This window comes from Notamacropus eugenii, chromosome 5 (genome assembly GCF_028372415.1).
Source record: "Notamacropus eugenii isolate mMacEug1 chromosome 5, mMacEug1.pri_v2, whole genome shotgun sequence".
Classification (NCBI taxonomy): domain Eukaryota; kingdom Metazoa; phylum Chordata; class Mammalia; order Diprotodontia; family Macropodidae; genus Notamacropus; species Notamacropus eugenii.
In genome coordinates, this window is record NC_092876.1 from 125622926 (window position 1) to 125639381 (window position 16456).

At 38.3% G+C, this 16456-nt stretch overlaps 1 protein-coding gene and 1 pseudogene across 3 annotated transcripts in view; one reads left to right on the forward strand and one right to left on the reverse strand.

Annotated features, from left to right (window-relative positions):
• The window catches only part of AAMDC (adipogenesis associated Mth938 domain containing), a 54021-nt gene that overhangs the window by 22684 nt on the left and 14881 nt on the right, over nucleotides 1–16456 (reverse strand). For all 3 annotated transcript variants that reach the window (XM_072610759.1, XM_072610757.1, XM_072610758.1), the window contains exon 2: nucleotides 14392–14542. In XM_072610759.1, coding sequence (XP_072466860.1) covers nucleotides 14392–14523 — 132 coding nt within the window. In that variant the 5' untranslated portion in view covers nucleotides 14524–14542. The remainder of the gene's footprint in view (nucleotides 1–14391; nucleotides 14543–16456) is intronic.
• Nucleotides 1402–2054, forward strand: LOC140503182 (glycine cleavage system H protein, mitochondrial-like; annotated as a pseudogene).

Sequence of the window (16456 nt, forward strand, 5' to 3'; positions counted from 1 at the left end):
GGAACTAGAACTAAAACCAAGAATCACCTACCCAGCAAAACTGAGTATAATACTTCAGGGGAAAAATTGGTCTTTCAATGAAATAGAGGACTTTCAAGCATTCTTGATGAAAAGATCAGAGCTGAAAAGAAAATTTGACTTTCAAACACAAGAATCAAGAGAAGCATGAAAAGGTAAACAGCAAAGAGAAATCATAAGGGACTTACTAAAGTTGAACTGTTTACATTCCTACACGGAAAGAGAATTTGTAACTCTTGAAACTTTTCAGTATCTGGGTAGTGGGTGGGATTACACACACACACACACACACACACACACACACACACACGAGACAGAGCACAGAGTGGATTGAATAGGATGGGATCATATCTTAAAAAAAAATGAAATTAAGCAGTGAGAGAGAAATATATTGGAAGGAGATGGGGAGAAATGGAATGGGGCAAATTATCTCTCATAAAAGAGGCAAGCAAAAGACTTTTTAGTGGAGGGAAAAAGAGGGGAGGTGAGAGAAAAGCATGAAATTTACTCTTATCACATTCCACTAAAGGAAGGAATAAAATGCACACTCATTTTGGTATGAAAACCTATCTTACAATATGGGAAAGTAGGGGAGAAGGGGATAAACAGGGTGGGGGGGATGATGGAAGGGAGGGCAATGGGAGGAGGGAACAATTTGAAGTCAACACTCTTGGGGAGGGACAGGATCAAAAGAGAGAACAGAAGCAATGGGGGGCAGGATAGGATGGAGGGAAATATAGTTGGTCTTGCACAACACGACTATTATGGAGGTCATTTGCAAAACTACATGGCCTGTATTGAACTGCTTGCCTTCCAGGGGGAATGGGTAGGGAGGGAGGGATGAAGAGAAGTTGGAACTCAAAGTTATAGGAACAACTGTCGAGTACTGTTCTTGCTACTGGGAAATAGAAAGTATGGGTAAAGGGATGTAGAAAGTTATCTGGCCCTACAGGACAAGGGAGAGGTTGGGGACAAGGGAAGGGAGGGATGATAGAAGAGAGGGCAGATTGGTGACAGGGGCAATTAGAATGCTTGGTGTTTTGGGGTGGAGGGAGGGGACAAATGGGGAGAAAATTTGGAACCCAAAATTTTGTGGAAATGAATGTTAAAAGTTAAACAAATAAATTAAAAAAAAAAAAGCAGAATTGGCCAAATGGAAAAGAAGGTTCAAAAGCTCACTGAAGAGAATAGTTCTTTAAAAATTAGAATTGAGCAGATGGCTAATGATGTTATGAGAAACCAAGAAATTATAAAACAAAACCAAAAGAATCAAAAAATAGAAGACAATGTTTAATATCTCACTGGAAAAACAACTGACCTGGAAAATAGATCCAGGAGAGATAATTTAAAAATTATGGGACTACCTGAAAACCATGATCAAAAAAAGAGCCTAGACATCATCTTTCAAGAAATTATCAAGGAAGGGTTGCGGCCTCATCCCTGCGGGCGGCGGTCGGGGCTGAGACCTCCAGATCCCTGGCATTGCTCGCAGCCACCTCTGCGCACCTGCGGGCCTGTCCTGGCCCAGGCTCCCCTCCCTTCCTCATAGCTGCCGCCTCCTGGGGCCTGGACCAGTACCCTGCAACTTGCGGTTCAAAAATTCACAGACAAGCATGAATGGATAACAACTGAAAACGGTATTGGAACTGTGGGAATCAGCAATTTTGCACAGGAAGCGTTGGGAGATATAGTTTATTGTAGTCTTCCAGAAGTTGGAACAAAATTGAACAAACAAGATGAGTTTGGAGCTTTGGAAAGTGTGAAAGCTGCCAGTGAACTCTATTCTCCTCTATCAGGAGAAGTAACTGAAGTTAATGTAGCTCTTGCAGAAGACCCAGGACTTGTCAACAAATCTTGTTAGGAAGATGGGTGGCTGATCAAGATGACTCTGAGCAACCCTTCAGAACTTGATGAACTGATAAGTGAGGATGTATATGAGAGATACATAAAATCTATTGAGGATTGAACATTGGACCCCCAAATAAATTAGCACAAGAATATAGCCCAGTATAGTTTTGTCCTGAATTAGGGGTATATGGAAGATTAGCAACTTTAATACTTCTGAAACAACACCATGGCATGGAAAAAAATCTTAACTACTCAGAAATGACTGGATAAAAATGCTTTTTACTATTTGCACCTTTTGCACAACTTCTTCCTTGTAATTTCAAATTAGTGTGTCTAGTTCTGAATTCATCGCATCATGTGTGGCAAAAATGAATTCTAAGACCATGTACTTCAGAGCTAGAATTTTATCTGTAAAAAGCCTTAAATCAGTAATGGTATAATGGCCAACTCCATCCATCACCAGTTGTGTTCTGAATACATTTGGTTTTCTGTCCATGGGAATAATTTACTGAAATTGGTTAGCTGGCTGGTGTCAGGTGCTGTATGATACCAACTTAATTTTAATAAACTGCTTGGATGAAGCTATTTTCACAGATGAGGCTTCTCTTGCAGCAGAATAGGTAATGAAATTTAATAAACTTTTTAAAAACCTTAAAAAAAAAGAAAAAAAAAGAAATTATCAAGGAAAACTACTCTGATATTCTAGACCCAGAGGGTAAAATAGAAATAGAAAGAATTCACCAATCACCTCCAGAAAGAGATTCCAAAAGGAAAACTCCTAGGAATACTGTAGTCAAATTCCAGAGTTCCCAGGTCAAGGAGAAAATATTACAAGCAGCCAGAAAGAAACAATTTAAGTATTGTGGAAATACAATCAGATAACACAGGATTTACAGCTTCTACACTGAGAGATTAAAGGGCTTGGAATATGATATTCCAGAGGTCAAAGAAGATAGGATTAAAACCAAGAATCACCTATCCAGCAAAGTATAATACTTGAGGGGAAAAAAAACAGAATTTCAATGAAATAGAGGACTTTCAAGCATCCTTGCTGAAAAGGCCAGAGCTTAATAGAAAATCTGACTTTCAAATTCAAGAATTAAGAGAAACATGAAAAGGTAAACAGGAAAGAGAAGCCTTAAGGAACTCATTAAATCTGAACTGTTTATATTCCTACATGGAAAGATGTTATTTGAAACTCATGAGACCTTTTTCAGTATTAGGGTAGTTAGAGGGAATATATGTATGTAGGTATGTCTGTGTGTATTATATATGTGTAGGCATGTATATGTACATGGGTGTACGTGTCTATGTATATGTGTGTGTATATATACATATAGGTATGTGTATGTAGATATATATACACACACACAGATACACACATATATATACACACACAGAGGGCACAGGATGAGCTGAATATGAAGGGAGAATATCTTAAAAAAAATGAAATTTACTGTAGAATGGAATGTACTAGGAGTAAGAGAAAGGGAGAGGTAGAATATAGCAAATCATCTCACATGAAAGAGCTTTTACAATGGAAGAGAAGAGCAGGGAGATGAAAGGAAATAATTGAGCCTTACTCTCATGGGATTCAGCTTAAGGAGGGAATAACACACATTCAATTGGATATGGAAATCTACTTTATCCTGTAGGAAGGCAAGGGGAAAAGGGATAGGAGAAAGAAGATAATAGTAGGGAGAGTAAATTGGGGAAAGGGATAATCAAAATAAAACACTATTGTGAGAAGACAGGTCAAGGGACAGAATGGAATAAATGAAGGGCTGTATAGGACAGAGGGAAATGTGGTGAGTCTTTTACAACATAAATATTATGGAAGTGCTTTGCATTGTTACACATGCATGACCTACATTGAATTGCTTGTTTTCTCAATGAGGGTGGGTGGGGAAGGAGGGAGAAAATATGAAACTGAAAACTTTAAAAATGAAAGCTAAAAATTGTTTTAGCATGCAACTGGAAATTAAGCTATACAGGTAGTGGAGTATAGAAATCTATTTTGCCAGGGGTGGAGTCAAGATGGTGGAATAGAAAGATGCACATACTCTAGTGCTTCCCCCACAGCTCACAAAATACCTGTAAAAAAATCACTCTCAACAAATTCTGGAGCAGGAGAAGCCACAGAACAACAGAGTGAAAGAGGTTTCCAGCCAAAGGTAACCTGGAAGGCCGACAGGAAAGGTCTATGTCGTGGAAAGCTGAGCGGAGCAGAGCCCAGCCCTGGCTGCATGGCACTGGGAGGAACAGGACCTGACAGACCTCTGGGGCAGAGATCTTGGCAGGGAGGGTCCCAGATACCTCAACCCACAAGCAACAAAGAAAGCTCCAAAGGTCAGTGTAGGAGGGCTTTCCCAGTTGGGCAAGAGGGGACCGAGGTTCATCCAGTAATAGCCCCAGATGACGGCAACAACAGCAGCAGGAGACTGCAGGCAGCTATGGTGGCCAGAAAGGAACCTGGATCCATTGTCCAGGCAGCTCAGCTTAAAGCCTCTGGCAGTAGGGAGTAGCTGATCTAATCCTCAGCCCTGAATGAGGGCCCTGCCCCCACCCAAAGCCCTGGAGAAATTGAGCAGTTGAGTTGAATCTCAACCTTGAACACAATACTGGGGACAGGAGGGGGAATAGGACCATCCTCTTGACAAAGGATTCAGAAGTCAAGTAACTGGCTGGGAAAATGCCCAAAAAAGGGAAAAACAATAAGACCATAGAAGGTTACTTTTTTGGTGAACAGGCGTCTCCTCCCATCCTCTTGCATGAGGAAGAACAAGGCACACTGTCACAGGAAGTCAAGGCCCCTGCCTCCAGGGCTTCCAAAGTGAACTTAAATTGGGCTCAGGCAATAGAAGAGCTTGAAAAGCTAGTTAGCAATTTGCTAAAGGAGAACCAAAAAAATGCTGAGGAAAATAACACCTTTAAAAAGAGGCTAACTCAATTGGAAAAAGAGGTCCAAAATGTCAATGAGGAGAAAGAGGCTTTAAAAAGCAGAATTAGCCAAATGGAGGAGAAGGTTCAAAAGCTCACTGAACAAAATAGTTCTTTGAAAGAGAGAATTGAGTTCAGGGAAGCTAATGACTATGACATAAACCAAGCAGTTAAAAAACAAAACCAAAAGTTTGAAAAAATAGAAGATAATGTGAAACATCTTATTGGAAAAACTGACCTGGAAAATAGATCCATTTAACATTATGGGACTACCTGAAAGCCATGATCAAAAAAAGAGCCTAGACATTATCTTCCATGAAATTATCGAGGAAAACTGTCCTGGTATTCTAGAACTCGAGGGCAAAATAAATATTGAAAGAATCCACCGATCACCTCCTGAAAGAGACCTGAAAAGAGAAACTCCTAGGAATATTGTGGCCAAATTTTAGAGTTCCCAGGCCAAGGAGAAAATACTGCAAGCAGCTAGAAAGAAATAATTTGAATATTGTGGAAATACAATCAGGGTAACACAGGATCTGGCAGCTTCTACATTAAGGGATCAAAAGGCTTGGAACAGGATATTCCAGAAGTCAAAGGAACTGGGATTAAAACCAAAAATCACCTATCCAGCAAAACTGAGTATAATACTTCAAGGGAATAAATGGTAATTCAATGATATAGAGGACTTTCAAGCATTCATGATGAAAAGACCAGAACTGAAGTAAAAATTGGACTTTCAAACACAAGAATCAAGAGAAGCATGAAAAGGTAACAGGAAAGAGAAATCATAAAAGACTTTCTAAAGCTGAACTATTTACATTCCTACATGGAAAGAAAATATTTGTAACTCTTGAGACTTCTCTCAGTATTTGGGTAGGTGGAGGGATTGTACACATACACATACACACACATATAGATAGAGAGTACAGGTTGAATCAGAATCTTCTGTTGAATCAGAAGAGATGATAGCCACAAAAAATATAAAATAAAAATTAAGGGGTGAGGGAGGAAAATACTGGGAGGAGAAAGGGAGAAATGGAATGGGGCAGGCCATAACTCATAAAAGGGATAAGAAAAATCTTGTTCAATAGAGGAGAAAAGGAAGAAGTGAAGAGGGGGAAATTGAAGATACTCTCTCCACATATGGCTTAAGGAGGGAATAACATGCTCACTAAATTTGGTATGAAAACCTATCTTACACTACAGGAAAGTAGGGGAGGAGGCGACAAGTGGGATGAGAGGAATGACAGAAGGGAGGGCAAATGGGAGAAGGGAGTAACTAGAAATAAACACTTTTGTGAAGGGACAAGGTCAAATGAGGGGAAAAAAAAACAAGGGGGATAGAGTAGGATAGAGGGCAATATAGTTAGCATTACACAACATGATTATTATGGAAGTCTTTTGCAAAACGACACATATTTAGTCCATATCGAATTGCTTGCCTTCTCAGTGGGGATGGGTAGGGAGGGAGAGAAGTTGCAATTCAAAATATTAGAAATCAATGTTGAGAATTATTATTGCATATAACCAGGAAATAAGAAACACAGGCAATGGGGTATAGAAATTTATCTTGCCCTACAAGAAAAGAGAGAAGATGGGGATAAGGGACAGAAGGGAGGGTACATTGAGAGAAGGGATAATCAGAGTGCAAGGTATTAGGGGTGGGGGAAGGGAGAAAAATTGGACATGTTACAGAGTGATGTAAAATTGATGTAGTATTAAAACAATTGACTTAATTACTGAGACTAAATCAGAGACATCTTTAGTTTGGGGAAAAGAATTGTAATCTGTTTCCTAGAGGCAGGTAACCTCAGGTAAAATTCGGCATTGATAGAAAAGTTAAGGTTTTAATGGTAAATTTGATTTTATAATTGCTATTTAATCAGAAACTAGAACATGTAGAGAAAGGCATACAAACCACTTAAGACTTGCCTCAAAAGATGTTCCTTAGCCAATGAGAAATTATAGTCATATATAAAATCTGGTTATTGGAACTTGCTATTTTAAGATTCTATGGGACTATTAACTGACTGTTCTTCTGAGTCTAACTCCAGGTATGGATAGCAAGAAAGGCAGTCTGAGCCTCTAATCTATGATGCCAGTAAGCCTGTGAGATGCTAGTATGAACTGTAAAAGGTGATCTCATGGGAAGGGTGGGAGAGTGGCTATTCAGCCTGGGCTGAGGTAGGATTCTCCTGACTCAATTTCCCTACTGACACCTGGCAGACTTTAAGCCTGACTGAATGCAAGCTGATATTCTACTCCTGCCTGGAACTGACATGAAGCTGGGGAAATACTGGTTCCCTGCAATGTCCCTACTCTTAGTGGCAATTTCCTACAGTCAAAAGGTTTCTAAGATTAATACCAGACCCATTAAATTATACATTGTTGGTAGGGGAACATCAGGTAGGGGAACATCCGAGATTAAGTCTAAAATTAAGCTATTAGGCTTTGGGCTTTAGACCAACAACAGTAAGTTAGGGTCCTTTAATTCTTAGCAATAGTGTGGAGAAAACCAGGTCAAGGGCTTGCGAAGTTAGCATATATAATTATTATTTGTATCTCAATTAGTTAATGTTAAAAAAACTGTTTGTAGTCTATATTGTAAAAGTTTTAAGGGAAGTATCACCTGACCAAAAGTTTGAATTGTTTTATGTGACATCAACTGTGTTAAAACTGAAAAATAAAAAAATTAAAATTAAAAAAAAATGACAAAAAGACTTCAGAAAAAACTGGAAAGACTTTTATGAACTGATGCAGACTGAAATGAGCAGAACCAAGTGAACATTATACACAGTAACCCCCACAGATGAGAGGAGTGTTTCTGATAGACTAAGCCATTTGAAGCAATGCAAGGACCTAAAACATTTCCAAAGGCTTCTTAAGGCAAAGTCCATCCACCTCCAGGGAAAGAACTATGGAATCTGAACACAGAATGAAGCAGACTTCTTTTGTGTCATGTTTTGTTTTCTTTTGGTTTTACTCATGGTTTCTCTCATTCATTTTCACTCTTCTAGGCAACATGACTAATGTGAAAATTTGTTTAGAAAAAATATATGTGTATATATGACTGCATGTTCTCTTGGGGAGGGAGAGTAGAGGAAAGGGGAGAAAATTGAAGATTTATGCAAGTGATTCTTGAAAACTGGAAACAAATGAATTAGATTAAAAAAAAAGAAAAAAAGAAATCGATTTTGCCCTGCAGGAAAATAGAGGGGAAGAGGATGGAAAAAGGGTAATAGAAGGGAGGACTGACTGGAAGAAGGGGTGGATGGGGTGCATGCTGTCCTGGGGTGGGGAGAGATGAGGAGAAAATTTTGAATTCAAATTCTTGTGGAAGTGAATGTTAAGAACTGAAAAATAAATAAATTATATATTTAAAAAATTAAAAAAAATGTTAAACAATTGTTTTAACATTCAAAAAAATGGAGATAAGTTACCTCACGGATTATTTTATTATGAGGATCAAATGACATAATATTTGCAAAAAGTGCTTAGCAGAGTCTGATACCAAGTAGGCTCCATATAAATGCTTCTTTCCTTCCTTCCCTCCTGAACTTAGGGAAGGGAAACCTGAACATTTTTCTGCAGTAAACATTGTGTGACAGACACTGAACATTGGGGAAAAAGGGATGGTAGAAGCATATCTTCACTAGTTTGTCTAAAGCTATCCTTAAGGCAGGCATACTGTATGGGGTTGAAGGGACAGGAGAAAGTCTTAGACTGTGAGTTCCTATCATTTATTGACATACTTTATCTCTTCCTGGTTTTCCTTACTTTGCCAATAAAATCAGTTTTATTTTTAAAGCACAACTCTTACATATCATCTAAAGCAATGCTTCTTAAACTGTGGGTCATGACCCCATATGGGGTTTAGTAACTGAATGTGGAGGGTCACAAAAAACTTGGCAACAGTAAGAAGTTTCTGAACACTCAACAACCAAAAATTAATTAAAGATCAAACCTGTAATGAATCCAAGGTGTTTCTGGCAGTCCTTGCCCATGTTGCATCATGCAACTTCACTGCAGCCTTGGTTTTAAACATACAGCATTAACACTTTGCACTGTGGATGCTGTCACGCCCCCAACACCAACGAACGCTGCCCAAAACATCTTGGGTCAGATTAGAGACTATAGCGTGTTATGAATTACAGTGTTTTTACTGTACATTCAAAATCATTGAATGAATTTTTGCTTGGGATCAGGACAGGATTTCCAACAATTTCTGAAATGGTCCTAAACATACCTCTGCCATTTTGTACTAAGTATTTATGTGAAGAGGTGTTTTCAGCTTTAAGTCTTGCAGTATCAAATATTCTGCCAAGATTTAATTCTTTCTGTTAAAATAAACAAACACATCCATCTCATTACTACGGAAATTTGCTTTCACCTTTAATGAATGGTAAAATTTTATGTATACCAAAGAATTATTTAAAAATGAATTTCTTTATGATTTATTATCAGTAAATGTTTGATTTGTATACCTATTTTATATATCGACATACCCAGGGTTGCATAAAAATTTCTCGGATGAAAAGGGGTTGAGAAAGGAAAAAGTTTAAGCTCTGATCTAAAGGAATGTTACTGTCAGCCCCATTCACCTTTCCAAATTGACACTACCTTCTTTACCCAAGGCTATCATCATTCTTCTACCCTCACGGCCCCACCCCTCTTTTCTAGGTTTATCCTCCAATAGTAAGTCATATTGTCATGTGGGTATTTACAATCTGGTCACGATAATGATGAATGTTGATTAGAAGTTACAGGGAAAAGGCTTGAAGACTGAATTAACCTTTTTCCATTTCTGAGGTAAAAGCAGGTAAGAGATAGCTTAGCTGGTTAAGAGAAAAGGACAAGAGATTGGGGGGACAGGCACAGTGGCTCTGTTGCTTCTGGGTTGTTTTTCCTGTGTCTATGTTCCTCTGCATGTTGTGTGTTCCTGGGGACATCTTGTATATTTAGGCATAATATGAGCTGCCTGAGGTCTGGAGTGAAGAGAAATCAGGCTTTGGGCAGTGATGATACTATATCATAAGGTCAGCAAAATCTTCCCCTTTAATAGCATCTTTTGAATTTTTTCTTTGTATCCCCAGTGCCAAGCATAGAATGGGCACTGAGTAGATATTTAATAAATTAATTCAAAATTTTAATTAATAAAAATATTTAATTAATGCTCGTTGATTGTTTGAATCCTCTTATGTTCTCTTGGCTATACCTGGGTTGGAGGTTTTGGGACCCTGACATTTGTCTCTGTTGCCCATTTGCTGTGTGATCTTGGGTTTATACTTTATCTTCTTAGGCCTCAGTTTCCTCATATGTAAAATGAGGTGGTTTGCCTATAATACGTATAATGTCCTTTTAATTTTAATATTCTAGGATTCTACATATAAGTTGTCCTGTTCATAAATAAAACACAGAGCCATGTTCTCTTTTTGCTAGGATGGAGAGATATTTAACTGGTAGGTGAAGAACAAGACATGATGAAATACAGGCCACATGGGGCAGATCTGAGAGATCAGATCAGAAGGCAAGGGTTCAAGTAGTCTGAGGTCCAGAGAAAAGAAGGGTTAGAATCCTTAAAAGCTACCAGTAGAGGAAGAAAACTGTATGTCAGTCACTTCATCAATGGCCTAGATGGGTCTGCAGGCTTTTCATAATTCTTTTCTTCCTTGCTTATTTAAAAGGCCTGCAGCTTTTGCTTTTGATGGAAGGTTTCAATTTTGTTGGACAGCTCAAGTCCTCTGGAGGGTATATCCTCAGGGTGTCGAGGGTCTTCAGGAGCCCTAATGGATGCTCAGGCCTCCCAGGAGTTAGGGGTTTTTAGGCTCTTTTCAAAATCATGTTGTCCCTGCAGGGCCAACCCATTTCTGAAGTCCCTGATGACAGTATAAAAGCCTACGCTACTACGCACACTAGACAAAATCAATTGATATCTCTCTCCTCCATTGGGCTCACAGAGTCCTTTACTCACATCTGCTATAAACAGAAAAATAAGCCATTAGTATATATCTGAATGAAACATCACGTTAGAAAACGATTTAAAGGTACAGAAGGCAGGAGGGGATATATGAGTATAATTAGAACTAATTGCAATGCTGAAGAGGACTTGCTGCCTACAAGAGACAATCTGCCTTAAAGCAAACAAGCAGTTTCATTTCTCAGTTTCAAAGGTGTTGGCTTTTTTCCTTTTCTCTTCTGTAGAAGAGAGGACTAAGTGGGAACCTAATCAATCTTTTCAGGCATCTGAAGGGTTATCATGAGAGGAAGGATTAAATTCAGTCTGTGTGGCCCCAGGGAACATGTCTAGGACCAACAAGGGGAAATAATATGGAAGCTTGTTGTTTGTCCTTCATTCTGGAAGAGCACCATGACATTGGGAAGGTGATGCCATGACTTGCGATTGAATTTGACTGAAATGAGGGAGGTCTGTACAAAGTCGCCAGCCTCACTTTTTCCTCCAGAATCATTTGGGTCCACTGGCAAGATATAAATTAGGACTGAAGATCTATCCCAATAGGGAAGAAGATTTCAATTCAATATAAGAATTTATGGTTACAGTTGGTCTTCTTTTCATGTAAGAGTTAGACTAAATGAACCAATGAGGTCCCTTCCAACTCCCAAATGTAGTGAGCCATCACACCTGGCCAACACTGGAAAGGGCTGCTGGAGGAGGAGGATATTCCCTATCACTATAAGTAGAGGCAGAAAGAATTGTCAGAAATACTAAAAAAGGAGATTCATGTGTCAGGAGGTTGGAATAGATGACTTCTTAGGATTCTTTCAACCTAGACTCTGGACTATTTCTTTATTATTGAATAGCAGAATAGTTCTAGGATCACACAATTTCTGAACATCCAGTCACTTATACGGTGAAAATGAATTTAGGAGCAAGGTTTTGGATCTCTTTCTTTTCTACCCCTCCTCTTGCTGGGCAGTAGGACTAATCCTAGCTGCTAAGCAGTGGATCACTGAGGTTTGGGATTTAAGGGAGCTAAACTGGTATAAATACTAAGTAAGAGACACTTCTCAGTCCTAGACTGGTTCTCATCAACCATTTTTCCCCCTTACTAAGGACTTCAGGGACCTTAGTTTTCCATTCTACTTTTCCCCATTGTTTTTCATCAGTAATTCTTTCTTCCCCTGACCCATCAAGAAAACAATATCGTTTCCCAACATCTCCCCCTCATACCATTCCTGAAGAAAATAATTGGCTTAGAAAACTAAGTAGAAACAGTTGTGGGATTCTGTAGTAATTGTTCATCATAATAAACAGGGTAAAAACCCAAACAAAACAACCTGAGACTTGGTAGGATGGGATATGTGACTGGAAAATAAGTGAAAAGGGTATGCCTTATTCAAAAGGAACAGAATGGACAACAGGGGCAGCGGAGCAGCATTATTTTTACATTAAGAAAATATGCTCATAAGAAAATCACTCTAAGAATAAGAGGGAAACAGTATCTTGGAGAAAATTTGGGGAAGGATCAATGAAAGGAGAAACAAAAGTCACATGATGATGGGAAAACACTATAGACTAACCATCCAGAAGGAAGACACAGATGAGAATTGCCTCTTGGGCACCCTTTTTTACTTAGAAGTTACAGGGAAATAAAGCAAAAACAATTAAACTCAACATTTATTAAGCTTCTATAAGCATGCTGGGAATACATAGAAAATGACATAGCTCCTGCTCTCAAAAACCATACAATCTACTACAGGAAAACAACACGTATACAAATAAGTATCAGATGGAATGTGATACTTCAGATGGGAATGTGACGGAGATCCAAGAAGAGATCCAAGTAAACACAAGGAGGGAGAGGTCCTTTTTGGCTGCAGAATCAAGAAAAGGTTCATGGAGGTGGTCACAGCAGAACTGGGCTTGAAGGAAAGGAAGAATGTGCAGGGAATGTGTTCCAGGCATGAGTGATTCAGACAGGAGAGGGTTGGATGAGATCGTGAACTGTCTAACAATTCAGTTAGAATAAAAGCCAGAACTGGACTAATGGACTGACAGAACAGGGGGGGATTATTGGGACTCAGGAGTGCAGCAATGGGAAGTCAGGAGGATAACCTGAGAAAGGAATTTCAGAGTACTGGATCTTGAAGGTAGAACAACTTAAGATGAGGTTGAGGTCTAAGGTAGTACCACTCCATGTATCACTGAAACAGGCTGGAGATGTAGGTCATGAGGGTTGAGAATATTAATGAATTTGAAGGCCTAGGTATTAAAAGGATCATCAATAGATGTTAACTGTGTGTAATTGTGTGTGTGTGTATGTGTGTGACTACAGAAAAGGATTAAACCAAATTTCAGTTATATTTCAGAGGAAAATCCAGATGTCTAGGAATTGATGCAAGAACTCTGGCATGAAAATCAAAACAGAGTCTCTCCAGGTGAGAGAAGATGAAGCAATAATTCATCCATTTGTGAGACAAAGTTTTGAGGATCCCTTTAGAGTAGGGGCTATCTTTTGTCTCTTTTTGTATCCCCAATGTTTAGCATGATGCCTGGCACATAGTAGGTGTTTAACAAATATTGACTGACTGATGGGGAAGCAAAAATAGTCTCTCTGACTACCCAGTTACCTGCTTGGGTTGTTGTTTCTAGTGTAAATTACGTTCAGAATCCTAACCAAAGGCACCAAAACTCCATCTCTCTTTGTATCAGGAACACTCCTTTCCATCCCCTTCCCTTGATGCCCCTCTCATGCATTCTCTAAACCTGCCCCATCCTCTTTTCACCCCTCAGTGCCTTAGTTCTTGCTGCTCCTATGCCTGTACTGCCTTTCCTTTGTTAAAATCTATATCCAATGCCACGTCTTTCATGAAACTTTTCCTGATCATAGTACAGCCCCTGAGTCCAGATTACTACCTTCCTTCTTGGATCTCAAAATGCTCTTTGTTTTATACCTGTCTAATGAATACTTACAATATAAAATCGTATCTTTTATCTCCCTACTCGATTACAAGCTATAGGGGGTCAGGGACCTGTATTATACGAACCTGATAGCTTCTCTAGCATCAATACAGGTTTTTTCCACAATAGGTACTTGATAAATGTTTGTTACAGGAATTAGAGGAAAGAAATTTCCATAAATCTGGACAGAACACCTAACTAAAGAACTGTCGATACTGGTCCAATGCTCCTGAACTCCCAAAATTTGATGCTATCAGCACTTACTAAAAGAATTGAGCTATTTCTATGGTTAAGTGCTAGAATCTTTTTACAGGTAGTCTCCACTTTTTTTAAATCACACATATGAGCTTCACTCAGCTCATATGACAATGACAACTAAAAAGTTAAAACATATTTCTCTACTTGCCTTGTTCACTCACATGGGGAGTGCAATCATATTTGTGGTCAGGAAAAAAGCACTGGAGTCTACATAAATGCCAGTTATTACTGCTGTTGCAGTTGTGAAATACCATGTGCTTATATTTATTACAAAGTAAGGCACTAAATAAACATGGAATGAACAAATGAATAGATGGATGAGGAAGAAGCTGAAGTGGCTCTAGAGTACAACATATTAAATGTATGGTTAATCAGGGAGTAATGGAAACCAAAGATCAAATGATTACCTCAGTTCCTGTTTCTCTCCAGTCCCAAGCCCGACTACCTCCTGGCCACACTTTGCAGTCCTTATAGGTGGTGCTACAATCTTCTACCTTCATATGACCCCAAGAAAGGGAAGCAATTTTGGGGGAAGACATAATGGAGTTGAATTAAAATCTGAAACAAAGGTCATAGATGTAGTCAGTTGAGGTTTAAGCATATCTAAGACAAGAGAGATAAGTAGCCTACCATACATGATTTCACAGAAGGTACCACATGATCATAAAGCTGAAAGGAATCTTAGAGATCATTTAGTCTAACCTCTCATTTTACAAATATAGTTACTGAGGCTTAGAGGTTCAATGACATACTTAACCTTTATTTTTAATATAATTTTGTTATGTTTTAAATTTACACATTCTCTCCCCTCCTGCTCACTCCCCAATTGAACAAAAAAGGAAAAACAAAAGTCACATAATAGACATAATCAAGCAAAGCAAATCCCCCTTATTAACAATGTCCAAAAATGTGTGCCTCGTTCTTTTTTAAATAATGTTTTATTTTTCCCAATGACATGCTAAAAGAATTTTTAACATTTAAAAACAAATTTTGAGTTCCAAATTCTATGTCTCTTCTCCTCTCCATTCCCTCAGATGGTAAACAATCTGGTATAGGTTAGAGATGTGCAAACTTGCAGGACATTTCCACGTTATTCATTTTGTACAAGACTTAAACAACAACAAAAGAAGGAAAGAAGAAAGAAAAATAGTATGCTTAAGTCTGTATTCAGACAACATAAGTTCTCTCTTTGGAGGCAGATAGAACGTGTCATCATGAGTCTTTTGGGATTGTCTTGGGTCATTGTATTGTTAAGAACCGCTCAGGTTTTCACAGTTCTTCATCATACAATACTGCTGTTGCTGTGTACGATGTTCTCCTGGTTTGCTCACTTTACTTTGTATCAGTTCATGTAAGACTAAAAAGACTAAAAATCTAAAAAGGTTCTTCCGAAATCAACCTGTGGGTCATTTCTTATAGCACAATAATATTCCATCACAAGCATATACCACAGCTTGTTTAGCAATTCCCCTATTGATGAGTATCCCCTAGATTTCTAATTCTTAGCCACAACAAAAAGAGCTGCTGTGAATATTTTTGTACATGTAGGTTCTTTTTTTCATTGTTGTTGTTGGATATCTCTGGGATATAGACCTAGCAGCGGTATTGTTGGATCAAAGAGTATACAGTTTTATAGACCCATGGGCATAGTTCCAAATTGCTCTCCAGAATAGCTGGATCAGTTCACGACTCTACCAACAGTGTAGTAGTGTCCCAGTTATTTCATATCCCTTCCAACATTTACCATTTTTCCTTTTTGTCCTATTAGACACTGTGATAGGTGTGAGGTGGTACCTCAGAGTTGTTTTCATTTGCATTTCTCCAATCAATAGTAATTTAGAGCATTCTTTCATATCTACAGATAGCTTTGATTTCTTTACCTGTTTATATCCTTTGACCACTTATCAACTGCAGAATGATGTTCTTGTAAATTTGACTGTTTTCTATATATTTGAGAAATGAGGCCTTTATCAGAGACACCTGCCACAATATACTTTCCTGTTTTCTGCTTTCCTTCTAATTTTGGTTGCACTGGTTTTGTCTGTGCAAAAACTGTAAAATTTTATCAAAATTATCTAGTTCATATTTCATATGGCTCTATCTTGTTTGGTCATAAATTCTTCCCTTATTCATAGATTTGACAGATAGATAATTTAGGTAGAACTGTCATTTTTATTATATTAGTTTGGCCTAGTCATGAACAATTAATATTTTCCCAATTGTTCATATCTGACTAAGTGCGAAAAGTGTTTTATAATTTTGTTCATATAGTTTCTGGATTTGTCTTGCCTGGTAGATTCTCAAGTATTTTACATTGTCTACAGCTATTTTAAATTGACTTTCTCTAACTCCTGCCACTGGACTTTGTTGGTAATATACAGAAATACCGATGATTTATATGGGTTTATTTTGTATACTATAACTTTATTAAGTTGTTAACTATTTCAACTAGTTTTTCAGTTGACTCTCTAA